Source organism: Nesoenas mayeri, assembly GCF_963082525.1.
Source record: "Nesoenas mayeri genome assembly, chromosome: 14".
In the NCBI taxonomy this organism is placed as follows: Eukaryota; Metazoa; Chordata; class Aves; order Columbiformes; family Columbidae; genus Nesoenas; species Nesoenas mayeri.
This window is the reverse complement of record NC_137556.1, coordinates 4,616,825-4,639,562: the sequence shown is the minus strand read 5'-3', so window position 1 is coordinate 4,639,562 and position 22,738 is coordinate 4,616,825. Positions and strand designations below refer to the sequence as shown.

At 40.1% G+C, this 22,738-nt stretch overlaps 1 protein-coding gene across 10 annotated transcripts in view; it reads right to left on the bottom strand.

Annotated features, from left to right (window-relative positions):
• Positions 1–22,738, bottom strand: part of EBF1 (EBF transcription factor 1) — a gene marked incomplete at its 3' end in the record, with an annotated part of 270,160 nt that overhangs the window by 43,424 nt on the left and 203,998 nt on the right. For all 10 annotated transcript variants that reach the window (XM_080353088.1, XM_080353089.1, XM_080353085.1 and 7 more), the window contains one exon: positions 17,087–17,213. In XM_080353088.1, the coding sequence (XP_080209214.1) occupies positions 17,087–17,213 (127 nt within the window). The remainder of the gene's footprint in view (positions 1–17,086; positions 17,214–22,738) is intronic.

Below are 22,738 nucleotides of genomic sequence, written 5' to 3'. Positions count from 1 at the left end.
TTCCATAGTAAATTGCACAGAAAAGGAGCTGTGAGTCAAAGATGACCTCCTATACTGTGGCAAATAACGTTTTCTAACTTCTCCTTAAGGCACTAATGAGCAAAAATGAGGATCCACTCCACACTGTACTATTGCCTTCAAATAGAATTTATTCTATTTGAAGTTTTTTAATGGATTTGCATTGTTAATTTATTCCAAGCCATCAAACCCCAAATCTTTTGGAGACAGGTAACATCCCAGAAAAAAAATAAATAATAATGACTCTTATTCATGACCCACTAAAATAACAGGATCTACAAAGGAAAGATCAATACTGTTCAACATGTAGTGTACAAACCTCCAGGACACCAGAAGTCCTGCAACTGTTTTTTGGTGGTCCATGAACAAGAACTACAAGAGATGCAAGTCTATTGGCAGCAGGCTTAAAATCACCGCACAGTTCATTGTTCAAGGATCTGCATTTGTACTGGAAAATATGGAGGTGTCTACAACTCTGAAAAAGGTTGAAAAGACACTGCGATAGATGGTTTGTTGGCACAAGCTCTCCTCCCGCTGGAAGATTTGCTACATACATTGGGGCACCAGCTTGGAGGACTGTGGATATTTTGTGCTGAATGGGGCCCTTGGAGAGGAAATATTTGATTTACTGCAGAGTTCTCATTTCCCTGAATTGCAAATAAAATGTAATTTGATTAAATGTAAATGAATCCTACAATACTTTTGGTGGCTTGTCTGAAACAATTGATTGTAATGGGCATCCATCATTTGGCTTGATTTTAATTCAGAGACAAAAAAGGCAAAATGAGAAAACTAGGGCAAGTGCCACTAACATTCTAGAGCGGGAGCAGTCGGGATTTCTGGCACTGGACTGTTATTTCCATTGTTCTCGGACAGCAAGCAACGCAGTGGAGGGGAAACACAACAGCAAAAGACAAAGAATAATGTGAAACACATACCTAGAAATATACCTAGAGGAAAATTAAACTTTTTCACAATGAACTCCACTAAATCACCTTAAAGAGCATGATTTGTTAAATTTATTTTAGCACTGATATTCAAAAATGAAAGAATGTTTTTCAGAAGAAAATGTTTGTTTGTGTGGACCACCCAATTCCTTTCTCACCAAGGTATAATATTCACCAAGAGCATAACACTAATTTTCAGCAGTTCTTATGGTCTGAAATAACAAAAGAGAAGTGAAAATGTTGATAGAGACACAAGCTTGATACACTTTTGGTGTCACTTTCTTTAAATGTGGAACTACTCCAACCACAGAGATAATTATAGATGACCATATTGTAACTGCTTTATTGCTTCTTTTTCCTCATAAATTTTAATTTTGGAAAGTTAAGTGAAAAATGTGGTTTCAATTTCCTACAAATTGCACACAATTTGGTTTTAACAAGAAAATAGAAAGAGATGGTACGTTCTTTTGGAGTGAATTACTGAGGAGTTTGTTTCTTTGTCTTTCAGCATCATCAGAATAACAAAGTACAAAATGCAAAAAAGATGACTGTGAAAAAAAGGCAGCTGTACAATGTACCAAGAAAAGCACCAAGTAATTCTTTATCTGAATAAGCTCTGAGCAATTTAACTAGATAATGCAATTGCTCTAGCTTTTTTCCCCTCTGTTTTACCAGATTAGAGTTGAAAAGAAATCAAGCTGCATACACGTGTTACAGGAAAGCTTCTAATGAGAAAATGCTGTGTATATGACCATCTTGCTCTCTCAGAAGGTACCAGGAATTGTCAAAGAGCCGTGCAAAGCAGCCTTATTCAGAACATATTAAAAAGGCTTGGATAAATACTTACATGGAACTAACAAAACAAGAACAGAAATGAAAGCCAACACAAGACAGAGCCAATATTTATTTTGCCCGAGAGGTATGTGGGACTCAAATCAGTGTGTGGCTTTACCTACTGTACCCATACATATAATTACGATACACATATTAGGTTCTTAAATCATATTAAAGGCTACCCAGCCTTTACCTTCAGCCACAACAGAGGTTTTAGAGGAGATGGAGGATGCTCTGAAGTAGGTAACAGCAGCATAAAGCAAATGCTGAGGGCATCCTGCCAGTGCTGCCAGCAGAGAAGTGATGGGCTCAGCTCAGGATGGACAAGGAGAAGTTCCAAGTCCAACCAGGCCTATCGGTCAGCGTGGCTGTGAAATGGGATGGTGGAGATCAAAATGCAAGATGGAAAAGTCTGCTAAGCACTTGTAATCCAGCAGTTAAGACTTACTGTAAGGACTGTAGGTATCGTGATTCTTAGAATGATCCCAGGAAACCTCACAAAGATTGACAACTAGATTCCCAATTTAATAGAGCACTTAAGTAACCTAAAGAGTTTCCTGGACTTTCACCAAGCCGTTTAGGTGCTTCTAAGGAAGGATGTTCTCAAAACTTAAAGGGTGTCAATTGATTTACACTGTTTTTAATGCAAATAATGGTGAAAATTAACTAGTCGTGAATGTAAATATAAAGTCTTTATCAGTTTTCTTTAAAATTTAGATGCAGAGCTTCCAAAAAGAAGTAGCAAATAAACAAGAGAGAAACATTTTAAATTAATTTTAGAGCAAAAGAAATGTTCATTATGATAGCATATGCAAAAATATAATAAAATCTGGCACTGTAAGCAGTACTTTGGGAAAGAAAGAAAGAAAAAACAAACCAAACCAGAAACTTCCATAAAAATTCAAGTTACCAAAACTAGAGGGATCCAAGTTATTAGGGAATTACTGCACAAATTTGAGAAAATATCTGTAATAAATTTCATGCAGCTTTAGACTTTATTACACAAATCCCTGGTATTTTTTACTTTGTAAGAGAACTTTCACTGGTCAATAACAGGGTAAGTCTCAAACTGTTTTCTAAAAAAACATGCGTGTGAACCGATGAAGCTGCTGAACTGCTCTATTGACACCCCACGCCGTAGTCGTTTCCTGCCTTAACACACGTTTTTCATCTGTTCTATGAGTGTAATCACCAAAGACAGAAAAAACCACAAGCATTGCCAGTGCCTTAAAAAGATGCCACACCACAAACATCTTGACCTACAAGAAAATAGTTCTTTCCATGAATAGGAAGGCATGGTCCTACCTCTTTCCAGAGGCAAGAGTGCGTCTTCAGTTTACAATGGTCCCTTCCTGACAGTAGATGCAATGAGCGCAAGAGAAGAGGGTTTTCCTCACCCCGCGCGTCCCCGCAGAGTCAGAACACACACCTCAGCCACTTATCATCCTGCCATCCCAACCTGCCAGCTCCACAAGGATTTTTCCCCCAGGGTTTCTAAACTAGAACTGTTATTTAGGTTATGAAAACAATTGCATGTTTTCTGCTTCCTGAGCCAGCATAGGATGCAAACGAAAAGAGCCATAAAGCTGCCAGGGATGCAGCTCACTCCTCACCTTCTTGCCCGTGGAAAACACACACCCATGGAGGGAGAACTTGCGCCTGGGAAAGCAGCACATGGTGAGATGCTGTGACCATCGCAACCTGTGCTCAGTTCAGTATTGAGGGTTCCAGAGTCTTACTGCAGGGCCTTGCAGTTTACAGAAAGCAATTTTCTTTGGCCTCTGCATCAGCCAGAGGTTAATTTCCTTCTTTCATTTTTCCTCCCTTCCCCCTATTCCTTGATCAGAAGTGCCCATTTCACTACTCCCAACCTCCCAACTACACAGCTCAAAGGAGAAAAAAGGACAAACCTTGCATGTCCAACCATGCTGGGGATCCAATGCAAATCCTGCAGATTAGCTGAAAATTTAGCTGAAATTTGCAGTAGGCCTGATCTGTTCAGAACTTGCTCATCTAGTCTTTCTCATATTTCTAGGTGATGATCACAGGGGATGCACTAAGTTTGCCGGCACATATAAAGCAGCTTCCTCACAGGGCAGGATGCATGTTTGTCTTCCCAAGTGCTAAAATGTCGCCCCGTTACAGGAGTTTACTATTTTTTACCTCGCACCGTTTCTTAGTTCTTTTTTTTTTACATCGTTAAATCTTATCTGTGCTCATTATAAAATTCTTGCTGCTAAATTATTTATGCCAAACAATTGAGTGTGATACCTTTGCAGATGTCAGCAGATAAACAGAAATGCAATGTTGCATGATGGAGTTTAATGCTGTGGAAATGTCGGGGTGCTTATTTTAAAATTCCACTGACCTTTGCTGTCCTTTTTTCAATGTTTGCTTATCGCTACTGTAAGCAAATACTGCAATATGATTAGGAATTTTTATATGTGGATCCTGAAAGTCAATATTTAAGGAACGCATGTTTCCTCAATTACACCATTTCTGATTACATGCTATCAAAAGAGGCAGCACGGAGATACCATTTACACGGAACATGGGTGATACATGTGATGCAGCAAAGAGAGCAAGAGCAAAAAATACTCAAGCAAAGCCAAAGTACAGGATTGTCCTAAGAGGGCCAAGAGAGCTCGATGTCTGCCTATTGTTACAGCGGGACACTGTGACACTAAGTTACAACAGGTTTGTTGTTATTTTGAGTGTTCCTCTCTTTCCCTGTTGTCCAGGCTCTGCGGGACCCATGTAACAAGGCAATAGTGCCTGCAAAATAATGAGCCAGGAATGCAGTGCGGCTCTTCCACTGCAATGTTAGGTGCGATGTTGCACACTAAAGCTCCGGATCAATACTTCCAGCAGCAAGCCGTTCAATAACCCTGAATTATTGCTTCATTTTTCTTCTTATTATAGATGAGTTGTGTTATTATTTTCCCCAAATCGATATTTTACAACCTTTTTTATCCGTTTCTCCATAAATTTTGTGATTACTTTAAACTGGGAATTCCGGTACACTAAATAAGATGCAGTATCTGAGAGGTAGTGAATGTACCAACAAGATTTTTTTACTCAAGGCGCTGCTTAAAGGCAGATCCTAATCAATACCTAAGTAGGAAAATTTTTACGTAAGGAAGTTGGATGCAGCGCCACTCTTACAAAATCAAAACTCACATTCCTATAAAATATTAGCTACGAAAGAAGACTATTTGAGAAGCACAGGGAAAGAGAGGTCTGATGGGCACTTTGCGTGGGAAATTTAATTCCAAACAAATATGCTTTTTACTTTCCCTCAGCTAAAGGGCAACCATAATTCACTGAAATTGTTTCTCACAAAGCAGATAATCCTGTGCACCTTAGAGTGATTTAATTAGCTTCCGTAGCTGTCTCCTGCTAAGTGTTTAAAGCATCTGCAAATCAAATCATGTTAACTCATCTGCTGCACCACTTTCTTTGTTGTATGCATAGGACCTTCCTAATGGCATTAATAGAAGCATGGGTTTCCCTGGAGAGGGGAGCAGCAAGGTGAGTTAATTATGTAGTTATTGTAAAACTGTGTACGTTATTCCACAGAACACACAGGTTGCTGCACAGAAAATTAGGACGATTCAGGGTAATCTCACGGACCGCAACTTTGTAATTTGAGGATAATGCAGATTCCCATTGCAATTGGAGGAATTCTGCCAAATTCCTGCATGCAGTCTTCCTGGCCTGGCTGTTCACAGGCTGCAGTGCAGCATCCTGACTATTCCCTACACATCGGCTACTATTTCTATCCTCACATTCACTGCACAATTACAAGATGGAACAGTAGGCGCCACAGTAATCTCCACTCACTGTTTTATAACACCTTAATATTTTTAAAAGGAAAACCAAACCAAAGCAAACCTCCCTGGGATTTTCTGCTGTAAATTGTACAGATTTCTGCTCATATGCATTTGGTCTAATTAGGCGCAGTATTGCAGACCCCTCGAAGAGCAAGTCCAGCAGCTCCTTTGGGTCCGGGCATCAGTAGTACAGTGCGCAAACAATTCATAACAAACCATTCCCTCTCAGTACCTGTCCAATGAGACATCTTTCTCCAATTAATTGTTAGCTGAAAGCATTTGTAAAATAGTTCTTCTGATTAACCTTGTTCTTATAGACAGATCATTAGAGTGGCTTCATTTTAAATTGTCCATTTATGGCATATATTCAGAGAGGGCATCACCTCACCTGTGTGTTCGCTGTTTTCAAGTCATGCTTCCTAACAGCTAACACTAAGTTTTACACCCTTTTGCTCAGGCAAAGACACATACACTGTGGAAAGTTCACTTTTCATAGTACACTCTGAGGTTTTCTTAAAGCGAACTCTGTCAACTAACTCACTTCTTCACACATTCAGAGTGCAAAACACTACAGGGAAACTGAAGGAAATTCATTGCCAAAAAACAAATGAATATTCATGGTCCTTAGAAATACCCTTATTTCCCAGCTCTAATCAGCATGAACATCTGTGAAAAAAAGTCTAATGGGGGAAATTGGAGAGGGGAGGGGGTCATTTCCATCCTTTCCCTTAGGCCCCAGTTTAAAGGAGGTTCATTTGTCTTTTTAACAGAACTTGCAAGTGGTGCAAGGGTGAACAGTTTTGGTGAAGAAACGATGTGCAGATTGGCCTTGTCTTTGGGAAAATTGAGGTGAATTCTTCATTCCAGAACAAAAGATACCTCATGCAGATGCTTGTTCCTTTCCCTGACCTGCAGACACATGCACTGTCCTGAGAGCCCCTCCATCAATAACAGAGCCTGAGCTGACAAAAGTACCCAGGGAAAACACAATCTCAGGCAACCAGGTGATGCATGTTTCACTCTCTTCCTTTTAAATAAACACCACACACATTTCAATGCAAAAGTTAAGGGAACCAGAAGTACTTCAAAATGAAAAATCTGCAGAGAAGAATACCATTTTTTAGTACAGTGGCCACTTTAAGACCTATTTTTAGGAACGACAATGTAACGACTATTTCTAGCAGCTGTGCACAACATGCTTGTGAACTTTGGGGAGAATTTTCTTTGGAGTGGTGAATCTAGTCAGAAATCTACATTTGGAAAAAACATTTCCCTTGCAGAAGTGACCTTTCAACATGAATTCATGGTTACTTCTGTCAGTAACATCTTGCCTTTCCTTTTTACAAATACAAGCTTGCTGCTAGAACTGCCTGAGCATAAAACTCTTATTTGCATGTATTTTTATGCAATGAGTTGTAGTCTTCTAAGGGAAGTACCTCACAGAAAGCTAGGAATAGGATATAAATTACATTTTAAAAAACAAGCAAACAAACAAAAACAAACACCACCAAAACCAAACAAACACAAAAACAACCAAAAAACCCCAAAAGATGGGGAGAACAATAAGCACATGTATTTCAGAAACCAGCATGGGATCATAATACTTGGAGCAATAGTTCCTTTCCTACACAGCACCTAGTGTGTGGGTGACCAAGGGTGTAAAGCTTCTCACCCAGCTCCAGCCATCCAAATGCACGCTTGAGAACTTATTAGAGCCCATCTTCAGATAGAGGACAGAGCGGAGAGTTTCTTGGTGCAGATACGCCCACTTCTAAGATGATGTCTCAGACCATCAAGGGGGTATCATGCCCCAGAGCTCCAAAGGGAGGGTTGCTAGAGCTCACGAGATTCCTATCCCTCACGCACACAATGCAAAAGAGGACCTCATTATGTTGAAAAGAGATAAAGCTCACTCTGGAAGACGCTGCAGTACTAAAAAGTGACAGCAAGTTTCACAGTTATTCGTAGACATCACAGTTTTTGCTCTGTAATTTTCACACATTTAAAACGGAGAGTTTGACACAAATTCTTGTTTTCACAAACATGTATTTTTGCTGGGTAACTGTTACTACATTTTAATTTCCATGTGCATTGCATGGGGACTTAAAAAATATCATTCTTAGTTGATTATATCTGGTTTTGGGTGGGTTTTTTTGGTGATGGCTTTTTTTAGGGGGGGAGGAGGGGGTGTTCTTTTTGTTGCTATTGGTTTTGGTTTGGTGTTTTTTGTTTTTTTTTTTTAATTAACACTCTGTCCAATGAGAATGACGTTTCCTCTTCTTAACCACCAATGCTGACACCTGGTGCTATGCAAGAGCAGTTCAAGAGTCCGCAACGCTTCACGCAAAGAGGTTAACCACAATTTATGCCAACAGGAAAAAGATGAAAACATTACATTTGGGAGGGAAGGGAGACAAGGGAAACTAAAGAAGACACTGAAAGATGAAGTAACAGTGGCTACAGCCATGCAAATACCTTAGGGCAAACTGTGCAAGACTGCAAGTCTACAAGGGTACCTGTGCAAATCCAGGTCTTTATTGTGATACTGAATGGACGGTTCACAGTTATCTCCCCAAGGTGTAAACTGCCGTGAACTATCTGATACTTGAAAGTCTAAGTTTAGTATTGACTATTAAAGAAGTTCCTAAAGAACGGTCAACATGCTGCAAAACCACAGTCTAATTTACATCGCACAAACATGCTTGTGTACTAATATACTAAAAAACTTCTGTCCTACCTTGTGGAATAAAAGATCTGCATACTCCTGGCTTGGCAGAATAAAGTAACAGTTTTATACTTCTATAGTTAACTGCAGAGCTCACAACAGGGCCATGATAAGATCCAATGGCAAAACACCTTTCAGTAAAGGTTATACAAGACAGTAGAAAAGTACAAAGAACTTCACACTCCATGAAATAAGTCGCTCTTGCATCTATTAAGATGAAAGGCTGCAAGTACAAGATTTTCCTTTTACCTATATATTAAAAAAGCCTAAATCTGTAGACATGGGCTATATTGGGGCACATCTACTCTGTATTCATAGCTTTAACCAGGCTAGATAAGCATTACTGGCTGCATAGGGATGCCAGTACAAGCTCAAAGCAAGTGAGGCTGCCCAAGTCCTTCCTCTGGGGAACGATGGCTGCACAGGTCACCTCTGGTCTAAGCCAGCCCTGCAGCCTTCTCCTGCGTAATAACATGCCTAAGCAAAATGAACTCTTACTAACAAGCACCTTGAAGGATTAAGCACATGCTAAGGAGGCTATTTTGCAGGTAGTACCATGCAGGAGCGTGCCTCAGGTGGCCGTGCACTAAATCCACGCTCTGATTTTCTGGCCGGAGCCAACGCGCTGTGTCCACGGGCACCTCCGACAGTCCAGCCCACAGCCTGGCCAGTTTTCAACAACACCCAGTAAATCCTGCACACGGTTCCAGGCAGAAATCAAAACCTGCTGCACCCCATGAGAAGGACAAGACGGGTGAGTTAGGTACATATACAGCCGCAAGGCAGCCAGAATTCCCAGCTATGAAATATTTCAGTTGCAACAAGTAGCTAAGGAGTTGACTTTCTGGATGAGCAAAGAGACAGTGCCTTGTCCCTCTTCTCAAGGCATAAGATCAAAATGCATAAAGGTAAGTAGTACAGCCACTGCCGCTACTATATACTATACATTTCTGTGGCATTTATCTAATCTGAATACTCATACATTAAGAAACAAGACAGTGAAGACCCCTGTAGAAACAGAGTGCAATTCAGGGTTTTTAGTAATTCATCTCAGCTTTCTGTTTTATTGGCCATTTGTTTTAAGATGGAATAATATCTTATCAACTGACATGAGCTAAAAGGAGAATAAAAAAAAGATTAACAATTTCAGTCTGGAATAAGAGAGTTTTGAAGCAAGGGCATGAAAATTTGAAGGTTTTGGGGTGGGGATAAAGAAAAGAATTTACAAGGCTTATTTTGTGAACCCAGAGGGTTAATTTATCATGGAGTAAAGTCCAGAACTTGAAAAGCAAAACACACTTTATTGGCTTTGAAGGTCAGATAACTATGTTATATCATATTCAATAGGTTAAGGTTCCAAGGGCCTATGGGGTTGCATGACAATTGCAGAAATCCTTATAAAGTCTAGTTTATACCTTTATCGTTAATAGCTTTCTAATCCTTTACCACAAATTTATAGTTTAGAAATGGCAACACATCTTAAAGATTAAAGGTATGTGACAAACAGTTCATGTCCTTTAATAATCAAATCACACAGCTTAGATTGGGGGCTTATCAGGCTTTTTCCTACTCTATGGTTTCATAGGTAGAGAATACTTTATATCCCTATTACATGAGTGATGAATGGGACCATTGGTTATGGGCTGTTATTTGCTTGGCTGTAGTCAATATGTTTTCTTTGGACAGGGACTTCAGTGATTTATTTCTCTTTTGGCCTTATCACTTATTAACTCAGGGCAGACAGAAACAGCCAAGGTTGTGAATAAGGACTAGTGCCCATTTAGACTTCTAATATCATAGAAAATATTCTTTTTAATGATGCAGCTACCCTTTGCTGCATAGACTCCGATTGCACTTCCCTCTAACTAGAAAATAAAGGTCATATTTCTTGGTAAGTGTATACATAAAATATGCAAAATAATATGTTTCCTTCACAGCCAGCTTTATTCTGATGGTTGCTGTAATTGCTTTCATTTTGCAGCTGTCCTACAGGTACACTGCACACTTTTAGCTATTGTTTTTTGCAGTGTGTTATGATGCTGCCAGTGTTTAAGTGTTTAAGAAATACCAAAGAGATGAGGGTTCTATGTTCCTATTAGCATACAAAAGGGATTTTCCAGTCTTCCTCCACTGCTCCCTCGCTGTCTGGTAACACCCTTTTACTCGCAATCAATTAGGATTCCTCCCAGCTTCTTTTCCTGAATTGCTGCAAACCAAACCAACCACCCTAATATTCAACCATGATAATTGTCTGTATTTCACTCCACTGGGCATAACCTAAGAAACTTCAAAGCAAACACTCTTGTAATGACATTCATCCCTAAGCCCACCACTAAATAATAAAGACTGAAGTTATTTCATCTAGGAGAGCTTGCTCCAAAACAACGGCAACCTTTCTTTTTTTCCCTAAAAATTTCCAGACAACGTATTCACACTGAGTGAGCAGAGCCATGAAGTTAATGGACTGGAACTCAGAAAAGGCCAGTTCAAGCTTAAACATAGATTTTTCCCTTTCAAAAGCAGGCAACACCCAAGATCACATCACTGCTTTCGGTGCTTGGACAGGGGAGACTGCCCCAATCCCTCCCTTGTTTTCCTATCTGTATTTTACCTGCAATCCTCCCCAACCCAGCAGTGGAGTCCTGAGGACCTAGTTCTTCAGTGACTATGGCAAACTCCTGTGGCAGCAGAAAGCCTTGCGTACAGCTCAGCTTCTTCAGCCCAATGCACCACCCCAAAGACGGGTCCATCTCTGAGCTCTGCACAGCACCTGGTGCCCCTGGTGTCCCCACAATGAGTTCCAGCTGGGAGCCAACACTCAGCACAATGAGGTGCAGGGGGAACCCAGTAAACTCTGCATTAGGACATTGTTTCAGATAGCTGTTATGAGGGGGGTTTTGCTTGTCTCCAGATACATTAATTAAATTCACCAGTAAAAGTCTACAGTTACAAAGGATGAATTTAATATTTGATTGTGCAAGAGTTAGGATTTACCATCTCTCCTCTGTCCTTTGCAGAGTCTCTCTGAGATCAGGAACAGACTTTATTTTGAGCATCCAAAGCACAGGGTAACCTGCAGTGCAGGGCTCTCCTGCTTTTAAGAACAGACACTAGCTCTTATTTTAAACTTTATGCATTTCTTTGTATTGAGGGATTTTGTTCTCTTCTTCTGAAGCACTCGGTGACGATTTAACTTCGAGACATCTGATACTTTTTATTCTACCACTGCTATTAATATTTACTAGTGAAAGGCAGATAAAAACTGCTGTTAAAAACAAATGGCATTCATTTGCTAGCTACCAGATCTCATAGCTGGTCACTCTTCTGGAGGAGTGATGTGCTCTATATTTCATTTAAGATAAATGAGCATCATATCTTTGAGGGTGAAGAATTTTATGAACACATCAGGATAAACCACAAGATAGCATCAGAGATGCTGCCTTTTTTATTTTATTTTTATTGTTCTGTTGATGGTGGCCTTCCCTCCTCATTTATACTAATCAGCTATTTAAGTGCTCATGATTTAATAATAAACACACATGAATGAAGCATTGTAAAACTAATGAGGTTGTGTATTACTGATGTTGAGAAGAACTGCCACTAGGTTTTAACATTTCTCAGGAACTAACAGATACACAGCTATGGCCAAGGTTAGCTGGCGTAAGGGTCAATCTCTAGCCCACAGGGATCAAGAAAGGCTCCAGTGGGGCTACAGGAACCTCTTGACAGCCAGTCTGTCTCTCATCACCACTTCTTTTTTCTGTTTTTAAGTCTACAAACTCCAGAGCTCTCCTTTCTGAAAACTGATTGCTGCATTGATTACATATCTTTTGAACTTTGCATAGTTATTGGTGCCCTCTTGAAAGCAGAAAATTTTCCCAGCAAAGGAATCACTGAAGTTTACCAGGCTGGAAAATTTAGGGACTGGATATCACCTTTTAAGTGGTTCCAGTTCTGACCAGATCTGTGTACAAGACTTAAATCTCTGCTTCCAGGTCCATGGCCTGAAATTTTAAATAGTGATAGGAGGTTTTTGGTCTCTTACTCTTGGATATATTTGACTTAAGAAGTGAAGAGAACGATTCTCAGAAGATGACTACCCTTATGCTTCTATAAATTGAACCATTTAAAGCTAAAAAACTAAAAATTAAGCCACCTAAAACTGAAGCTTTTGAAAATGTTACCCAAACCATCTGTGATCTGCAAGCCTCTTCATATTTGTGTACAGACTCAAAAGTTTTTGGAAGTAAATAAAGGGTGAAATGAGGATGGAGCAGGGATTTTTCCACGTGAGGCTATTTCTTCTTCGTAGCAACTTGGGGAGTGAAAAGTTCCCTGAGAAGCCATATGACCTTTCAGAGAAAAATGCAGTTTCCCAGAAATCCTGCGAGGATCCTGACCTTCACAGCGCTAGCATTTCTCCATCACTCTACACACAATGGCCACAAGCACAATGCAAACACTGGTCAGTCTGGGCAGTGCTCCGCTCTGACCTTCGTCACAATTATCCTGGAGGATCAGCGCTCAGCATCTGGGATATTCGTCCAGCACAGCAAGCCCTGTGTGACTACGCTGACCCTACATCCACCCCTTCCTCTTTGCAGCACTTCTAGAGACACACCATGCCCCATAGCTTGTAACAAACCCCAAATGAGCTGTGCGAGGACTTGCCTGTTTCTCTAGGTACAAACAATTTAGCCCTCAGCCTCCCTGCAAGAATAGTGCAAATGAAAATTCTAACCTGTATCCAATCATGTAATCAATTTTCACAAAAAAAAGGAACAGTATGTGGAGTACTGCTCAGAAAAGCATCTGAATTAACGCCATGTTGTACACATAACCTTGGTGACAGAGCTGTATAATTCTGGTCGGTATGTAGTCCTTTGCTGTAGCTCAGTAACAAAAGCACAAAACCTTAAACTGAGCAGGTGGTAGAAGACACAGCATAATGCATTTTTATGGACCTTCCATATGTCTTTTCCAACATGCAGTGAGATAAATTCCCATTTCACTTACATTCATGCAGTCTCACTCAAATCTCGCAGTTTAGTACCACCATCCATAGCAAAATTCATCTATGAAAATCACGCTATCCAATATGTATCCATTTCTTTTTAATTAAAACAGAAAAAAAAGAAACCCTCAAAAGTATCACAAATCTGTGCCAATTCTCATCCCTTATTTAACTCAACCATATATGCCTTGAGTCACCTTGGCAAACTAACTACATATTTGTATCCTTAATGGCTTCTTCCATAACTTCAGGTTCTCCGGTTCTAAAATAACGGTAGTGATACATATCTGACTCCTGAGTTGTGACATGGAAATCCATTCAGTGCTCTTCACTACCAGAAGAGACTTAGAGGTGAAGGTACCACAGGTAAACACCAACAAGCAAATCTGGGTATCTCTGTGTGCAGTATGAACTTTTAATATTATTCCAAAATGAACACACATACAAGGCGTGTTGAGACTTCTCTATATCTTATAATGTGCTCTCAGAATTGTCAAAGCTTAAATCTAAGAAATAATTGCTTTATAAGTGCATGCTAATGGCTTGCTTTGCAGATGGAAAATAAAATCTTATGTTTACTTGTAAGCACAGGGTTGACACTGGTTTATTTCTTTCAAAAATACTTACAAAAGCCAGGATTTCTCTGTATATATGTGACCTTGATTCCTAGATGGCACATGGACTACTTAGAGATCATGTTACTGGGTTATTTGCAGTTAAAGGGGGGAAAAAAAAGGCTAAAATTAATGGGTCACTGGGTATTTTCTTCTGAGAACTTAAGTACTTAACAGTAAGAAAAAAACAGTTTACAGCCAGGTGGCTTGAGGGGATATTTTGTTGAACACTGATTAAAAATAATTTCTTCTAAATGAGACCTGACCACAAAATGGGACCATTAACGAGCAGGGACATTCTCACCAGAAAGGAAACTCCGCTTGATCGCCTCCTGCACCGCCCACAAACCCCACGTTTTTTCCTCTCTCTCTCACACACTCTCTTCTATTTTTTTTCCCCTTTTCTCCTCTCCCCTTTTCTTGTTCTTAACAGCAGAGTAAATAAGCAGCAAGTGATGCTGAAATGTTTTCGGCCAAAAACAGAGGCCAAACTCCTCTGAGAAAACATTTGGCCTCTGTGGTTTTGTAATATGTTCCAGAACACTGAGTTCACTGAAGAACATTGTGAAAAACTCCCATCGGCTGGAGTGATGCTGGGGAATGTTACTGTATCCCAAATTCCAATTGGTCCATTTCCTGCAGGCCTTGTTAAAAAAAAAAAAGAGTTAAAAAAAATAGCGCTATGTGGGAGTTAAAACAAGTTCTCATGGGAAAAATGAATGGCAAGAAATTCTAGCTTTAAAAGAAACAGCTAATCTGCTAGTTTGATTGTTCTTCAAAACTTACAATGAACCAATAATCCTAATTAAAAACACTTGGCCTAGTTCTCTAAAGCATCATAGCTTTTTCTATGCTTCGTTTGTACACACCATAGACTATTAGTTTTTTTCTAGTGCTCACTAACAAAGTGCTGACTTTGTTGGGATGGCTGAGCTAATTTCGTGAACTCAGTGTGAAACCTTAGCTAAACAAAATTGTGGTAATTTTCCTTAATTTGTAAAAGTGATTGGAGTGCAAACAAAATTTTCCTCTTGGGTCAATCCTATAATTTTCAATTAACTAAAACTAATCGTCAGGCGTGTACTGAACCTGCATTTTGTTTAAAGGGCTGGAAGGCACTTCCGAAGGTCAGGATGCATTAATTGTTTTTATTTTAGTTTCATTTAGTTCTTTTTTAAAAGCCACATTTAAGTTCAGGCTGCCTGTAAAAGGAAAATGCAAATTATGTGAGGTAGGATTGCAGTCACAAGAGCTTTTCTGTATCTACCGCAACACTATAAAAGCTGCATAAGTGAGAGAATTGTCCATGGACTGGATCACCTTTGATTATATCATTGTTGTTTAGTATTTCGTAACTTTCATTTACTGAATGAAAAATAACGTGTTTTAAACACTAACCTGAAAATGCATATATGGAAACACTCTTCCTGCTGGGACACTTTATTTTCACATTCAGACATCTGCTTTTGGGCAGACAGGCTAAACTGCCGCCCTCCTTTTCACTGGAAAAGCTAATTAATGATGATCTGAAAAGCAAAACGGGCTCAAGCCATTTTTACATTTAAATCGCAAAATGAAGTCCCCCAAAATTTCTTCTCAATGTCGATGGGGTGGCTTTCCTCCCTTTCTTCTTCTACATGCGTACTTGCCATTCCACCAGCCCAAGATGCAGCCAAGCCGGCGGCTCGGCAGCAAGAAGGACAGCACAGCTTATTGTGAGTGTGAATGTGAAACGGGAAAGGATTCATGGTCACACTGCCCAGAGCTCTGGCTGACACTTCCGCATGGTATATGCTGGCAATTTAAACTTTTGCTTTTGCTTTTGTTTCAACACATTCAAACACTATTTTTTTTTTTTTTAATATATGGTTTGTTATTGTCCAATATATGAATTTCCCACAGATTGTTGAAATCATAATGCTCACAATAAATACACACAGCCTCCACAACTGCCTGCTGCTCAGCCAGCAAGGTGATACATGAACATTTTAAGACTCAGTTTAAAGAAACACAGTGCATAATCCCAGCTGGAGAGAGGGTATTTGGAAGAGACAACAAAGCTTTATAAGGCACCTTTGCTCAATTTGTTCAGCATTATGAAAATCAAACGAGAGCTTCATTATCCAGCTGGAGCACAGAGGTCTGTCCTCTGCCTTGAGTCCCTCTGTGTACATTCATAGTTGGGGTAATATGCGTGCCCAGTGTAATTCAGAGTGCCTCACAGACACAAGTATTTATGATATATCTTACTCTTAAAGTTTCAGGGGTATTTAAGAATGAGAAAAGGAACCGCACTGGATTCTGGAAAAGAGTTGCAGAAATAGTCCTGTCTGCATATGTCCACTAATAAGTGCATAAAACGACAAGCACATCAAAATCTGGACCAAGCCATTAATTCTCATAGCATGCATACCTTCCAAGGAATCAATGACACACATTCTTTTAACAAGTTAGGCTGCTTCTTGATTTACTTCCCATGCCATCCTTGTCACTACTGAGAGTGGTTTAACATTGACAGCACCCGCGATGTCCCAGCATGTGTTTTGTTAAAAACTCTTCAGGCCAAACCAGTTGACTCAGTGGTCTCAGCGTGGGACATCACCCCTAAACACACGTCTGCAGTGTCAGCTGGGGTGAAAGCCACTGAGCCTCCCTGGGAGACAAGTATGTCATGGTGAGATGGGCAGGGAAACCCACTGATGCTTGGAATACTTGCTGGACAACATGAGATGGAGATATTCAGCAAGATGCTTCTTGGAAGGCAGGTTTGTGGTTGCACCAGTGTGTCTGCCCCTTGATGCCTGCACTCTTCCTTTGTTTAAGTACATGTTTCTCTCCTTCCTCCCCACTCCTGGGTAAAGAGAAGTCCCATTGCGAAGACAAACAAGCAAACAAAAATCCCACACTGCTATGTTTTCAGATTCATCTCTGTGGTCACCCATTTCTGAAATTCAGCCTTAAATTGGTATCTTCAATACCAGCCAAAATAATAAAATACAGTACAGCTTTTAACGATGAAAGTAGAAGTAGAAGCCCTGGCGAGTGTGATATATTGCCTGCCCTATTTCTCCATGTTATATCTAGTACTAAAGCATCCTTACCTGTGTAAATGAATCTTCCAGGCGTTCCCTTGCAAAACTGCTTAGACTTGTAGGACAATGTGACTTCTACAACCCCTGGGATATGTCGGGGAGGCGTCTGTACACGGATGGCATGAGGAGTAATCAGCTAGAGGAAAACATTGAGAAGGGAAAGGGGGAAAAAAAGCGCTGTTATATGCTGAACACTTCTTTAATAACACTTTCCTCTCAGATCACAGTAAACAAGCTTTGAAACATGTAATTAACCTGTCAATGTTTGAGTACAATCTTGATATAACCCACACAAAAGCCAGTGACTACAATATTTACAAGCATTCTCCTTCTCAGTTGTAACAACATTATTTCTGTTTTCATACATGGCAGGCACTTGCTTCCTAGTACAAGCATTACCCTTCGTTTAATGCAATAGCTCTAGCTCACAGCAGCAGGATGCCTGTGTTTGCTCAGGTGATCATTAGGGTCACGACAGTGTCCAGCAAATCTGATTGATAACTGATACACACGTGTGTGAACACGGTGCAGCACAAGCCCAGGCTGAGATACACTGCACAGCAAAAGCCCAGCCAGGCTTGTAAACACACTGGTCCCCAGCTGACATCTGTACACTGCAAAAGCACCATGTGCTGCTGCTTTAATTCTCTATTTATATTGTGGAGGTATAACCGATTACTGCAGACATGCAAAGCTTGGCTTCTGAAGGACGCTGGATCTCATTGCGGGTGATCAGAGCACACAATGAGACATACCAAATATAACCATCTAACCATCACTTCCAGTCTGCCTTCACTGCAATGACTGAACCACATCTGAGAGGGCTTCTGCACATGTGGATTTACACAGTAATAAGTAGACAAACTTATCTTTCTTGCTAACAGAGCTGGGGATCCTGATTCTATTAACATAAAAGGCTGGGGTGGGTCAGTGCTGCAGTTTCCAGGTTCTAGGCCATTTTTGCTCTTTCAGGATTCTGGACTGGATTTTAAATGTAGTCCCTGAAATTAATATAACAGCCATCTAGGAGTTCACTCATTTGTGGCAATTTATCTCAAATCTCTGCTGCACTCAAAACCTGTAGAATTATCCTCCCCATCACTGGAATGTCCTCTTCTTACTCATGCTCCCTCAAACAAGAGTAAAAAGAGGTACATAGAAAAGGGGACATGATTGTGTCCAGGAACCAAGATACAGCTCTGGCACATGGATAATCCTTCTCTAACTGACTGTGGCACATTAAAACACTTCTAGAGAGGCAAACAAGGTCAAGATCATAACCAGCCTTGACAGTGAGCAAAGCCATGGGCACCCTATACAGACAGTCAACTGCTCTGTGCTGTTGATTGACTCACATCCTGGATGGGGGAACACATTTCAATAGATTTTCTTTTTTTTCTAAAATTAAAAGTTAATTTTATTCTTATTTTTTACTGGGAACCGAATATTCCAAAATTGTAGTAAGGTCCTACCAAAAAAAAAATCACATTTTAAACCAGTTCTTTGTTTAAAGCACAGGACTGAAAAAGCACAGGAAGGTAATGTCTGTCTGAGCGCCATCTGTGCTACTGAGGGAAATGGCATACACAGTAGGAAGTTCTCCGTATTTAAAATAAGAAAATTAACAGTAAATCAACTTGAAGATTAAAACCAAAACTACTAGCATCCAATGCTCCAAAAGTTATTCAGATCCATGCAAGTGGATTTAGAAATGATCATGTAGGAATGGATGCCTTCTTGTTTGTGAGCTCCAAAGAACATATTTTCAGGCTCTGCTTTGAAATCATGGGATTTAGGAACTTATTTACTTTTGAAAGAAACCTGCCTTTTTTTCTAAATTGCTCACTCTATCAACTGGGAAAACACACAAATTTCCAAAGATTGCTTATCCTTAAATTGAGTTGTCTTACAGTTGGGCTGATCCAAGCCTAAAAGTCTAGGCCAATTATCTCCACATCCTCAACAGTCAGCAGAGGCAGAAAGCACTGCCAAACAGCAATTTATTTCCAGTGTTTTAGACACCTCTCGTGTTGGGATGAGCTGCTTTCTGGAAGCATCTACCTTTCTTCAATAAAGCGAGATGACAAGTTTAGACTAGATGCTTAACTTTAGGCAGCCAAACACAGCTGAGATGAATCCCATCCTCAAGTGGTTCTGGTTAACTGGGTGAACTGGCAAGAGGAGAAAAGATTCATGACATTTTTAGGGGGGAAATATTTGTAAAAACAGCCAAGGATTTTAATAGTAAAGGTTAACATGCTAATCTTACTATATCAGCATGTGCCTTGCACCCCTCACCCCCATTCTGGCATGAACTATACAGGCAGCTTCTGGTTGTATCTTTGAATTTCCCAGCATTTACTGGTCTGTCACCACTTTAATGTGCTTTAAACATAATTTGTGGCATTTTCCAATACTCATCTTCCCTGGTTCCCAAGAAATGTCTGACCTATTTATGGTCCATTGTTACAGAATGCTGGGGAGAGTTAAGCAAGTTTCCTGGTTTGTTCTCCACAAACAGTTTGGTTTTCCTTTGTGCTCTGAAGTAAATAAGTTTAACTGTGTTTAAAACCACAAATATACAATAATGTCGCCCACACATTCCCAAAGGGTGAACATTATGTCTGAAGTCCTATGGTTTCAGATATCCAGGATATATTTTACTCCTTCCTTCTCTAGAACTAAAGCTTGGGAGGTATACCAGAATACATATGCCTTTTGCTTTTGCTTTTTCTCCTTGGCATTTGCCACTGACCACTGTCAGGGATATAGTGCTGAGCTAGAAGGACCTTTGTTCTGGGTCAGCCTTCAGTTCTCATGCACACAGAAAGGAACTGGCTAGCTTGGTTGCACACCAGTAGCCTGCTATATTGCTGTCATAACACAAAATTGTCTTTAAGGGACAAACAACGTCACCGCACTTCAAAACCTGCCCTCTGAACCTCACCTTTGGACTTGAACTCTGATTCTCAAGTGCTGCCAGGATCTGCATCATGGATTGGGACCAGCTGGCTGAATTGCCCTAGGTCCATTTTGCAATCCCAGTGACCCCATGGGTACTGCACAGGTCTGGGTACTCCAGGCCCACCCACAGCAAGAGAGAATATGCCCCTGACTTCAGTAACTCCAGGATTATGAGATGTTCTCCTGTCTACACTGTCACTCTGTGGCCTGACCTTGGGAACCCACTCCACCTTTTCCTGCCACGTTTTCTCCTCTCACACTGACACAGGCTGTACCTTCTTCAAGACACAGTCTGTCCCATATTTGCAAATAAGGCACCTGGAAAAGGTGAGCCATTAGCATCAAGGGATTTTAAAAGTAAAGACACCAGTTGTGGAAGCCTCTGAGCCCCAAACGGTTGGAGGCTGGTGGAACGTTCTGGGGAAGCATCACTACATGCTCACCCTACTGCTTTTATAGATATCCGTCATTGCTCAGCGCCAAACACAAGATACTAAGACAGATGAATGAACCTCCATGTCTGTCCCCATACAGCCATTTCTATCTTCTAACCTCAGGTGGGAACTCTTGGCGTATTAACAGACGTCATAACAACCATAACAATGACATGCCAAGAACTAAGATTTTGTAAGCATGAGTTAGGTGCATTTCTGAACACATTTTTTTAAATGCAAATCTTGAGCAAGACATTAACCTGTGATTTGGAGATGAACCCACCAGCCAAAATCCCAGATCCATTCCATTCCAGCATTTGGCTAATTGAGATCTGGAGCTGGACATAAAACTAGTAACTGGACCCTTCCTCCCAAGGGATTTTCAGGTGAATTGGCCTGATACTTGGCAACTGCACTAGCTGTTTGATATAAACTCTTACATGTCAGTTGGGACCTGCTGTGGATTGCATTAAACCCCGAGGTAGAGACCTTCAGAACAGAGGGAGGTGCACGTCCTTCAAAATCCAAAACACATTTGTTTTGAGTGTGTACAAGCAGCCTCTTTCTGTGGTTTTAAAATATATTCTGGACATTCTTGTGTGATACAGCATAATTTCACACTCTTCGGAGTGCCAGGTTACTTTCTTTTTTTAAAAGTTACATTTTACAAGGAGATGTCATTGATCTGAGTCACTGGTTTATTTTTGCATGCTTGTGTGCTGGCTTGTGGTTAGGGAAATGGGGACAATCAGCCATCAATGTTACTTGGACTCTGTGTGAAGAGGACCATTAGGACAGAGATGAAGAAGAACCCCACCAGCTGAAGGTAATGACAGCTTTCAGTGAGAACAGGGGCCTTAAGATACCTATATTTTTTAAAATGACCGGTGACTATGCATGCCTCAATTCTGGGCATCCAGATCCTGCTTAATAAACCTTGCTGTTCCAAAAGAGGGTGCCTACTCATTTTCTTTTAATGAGTCAGACCTCCAAAATAAGCACTCAGAACTTCCAAAATCAATAATAAACATAAAAAGCAAAATAAAAATCTGTGTCACAGAATTTGATTCAGCAGCATTAAAAAAAGAAAGAAAGGGGAAAAAAAAAAGCCAAGCCAAAAAACCCATCCTCTATTTTTGTGCTGTACAAAGGTAAAAGAACTGATGTTTCAGTGCTTCATCTTTTCTAAGTATAAAAGAAAAAGAAGTTGTTTCCAGCTGACTCTGTACAGCTGGAGGAATGTTCTTGGCAGGAAAGTGTTTAAAGAAATAGTTCATTTTAAGCAAATATTGTGGAATATTTATAAGAAACTAATTTTGTCTTCGCAATCATGTATTTGCCCTGAAACTCGACTCTGGGAGTTTCAGCCCCCCAGTCAGAGAAACAACAGAGGATTCTTATCAGCAGCTCGGATTGGGAATATTTGCAACAACGCACAGCCCAGAACGCTGGGTAGAAACCTGCAAATAGACTTTGGCTGTTCGTGGGGCAGACAAACAGCCGGGCACAGTCTGTCTGGCAAACAGACGATTTGCTGTGAGCTGCCTGTCCAGATCCAGCATGTGCACGATACCCCGATGCCATTTGTCGGTTACGAAAGTCCCTTGAAATAAAGGCATTAGATGGCCCGTTTTGCTGTATTCTAAAAATATCAAGGGCTTTTAAAGTCATTTTTATAAAGTAATATGGGAGTTAAGGATTCATCGAAGCTACTGGCTTAGGGTATCTGCATTTCTGCACAAAATTAATGTGACAAATTAAGTTTTTATTTAGTTCTCCCTGGCTGAGAAAGGTTGTAATTATGTTAGAGTGTTTACAGTTAAAATATATGTTTAAATAATAAATAGGTGTTTCAGAAACCATTTTAAGCCTCCTTTTTTAACACAGTCAACTCCATTTCAAGCATATAAATATTTCAATTACAAAACTTGAATACATGTAAAATAAATTAAAAATATATTATTTACATTTCATATTATTTATAACATATGCTGCTTGACAGCAACAAATTCACCCTTAAAATGAACTTTTCTTTTTTTTTTTTTTTGGCTTTTAACTTTGCTTCCAAACCGTGGTAGGATTTATATTTTAAATATCCATGCATCTCAGCTATTTACATGGATTGTGCTATAATAAAATCTTAGTAATATAGGACCTTTACAATAATTATCCTCACAGCACCTCTCCAAAGAAGGTGACTAATCTTATTACTATGTTAGAGAAAGGGAATTGAACTTTAAGCAGATTATGTGATTTGCCCAAG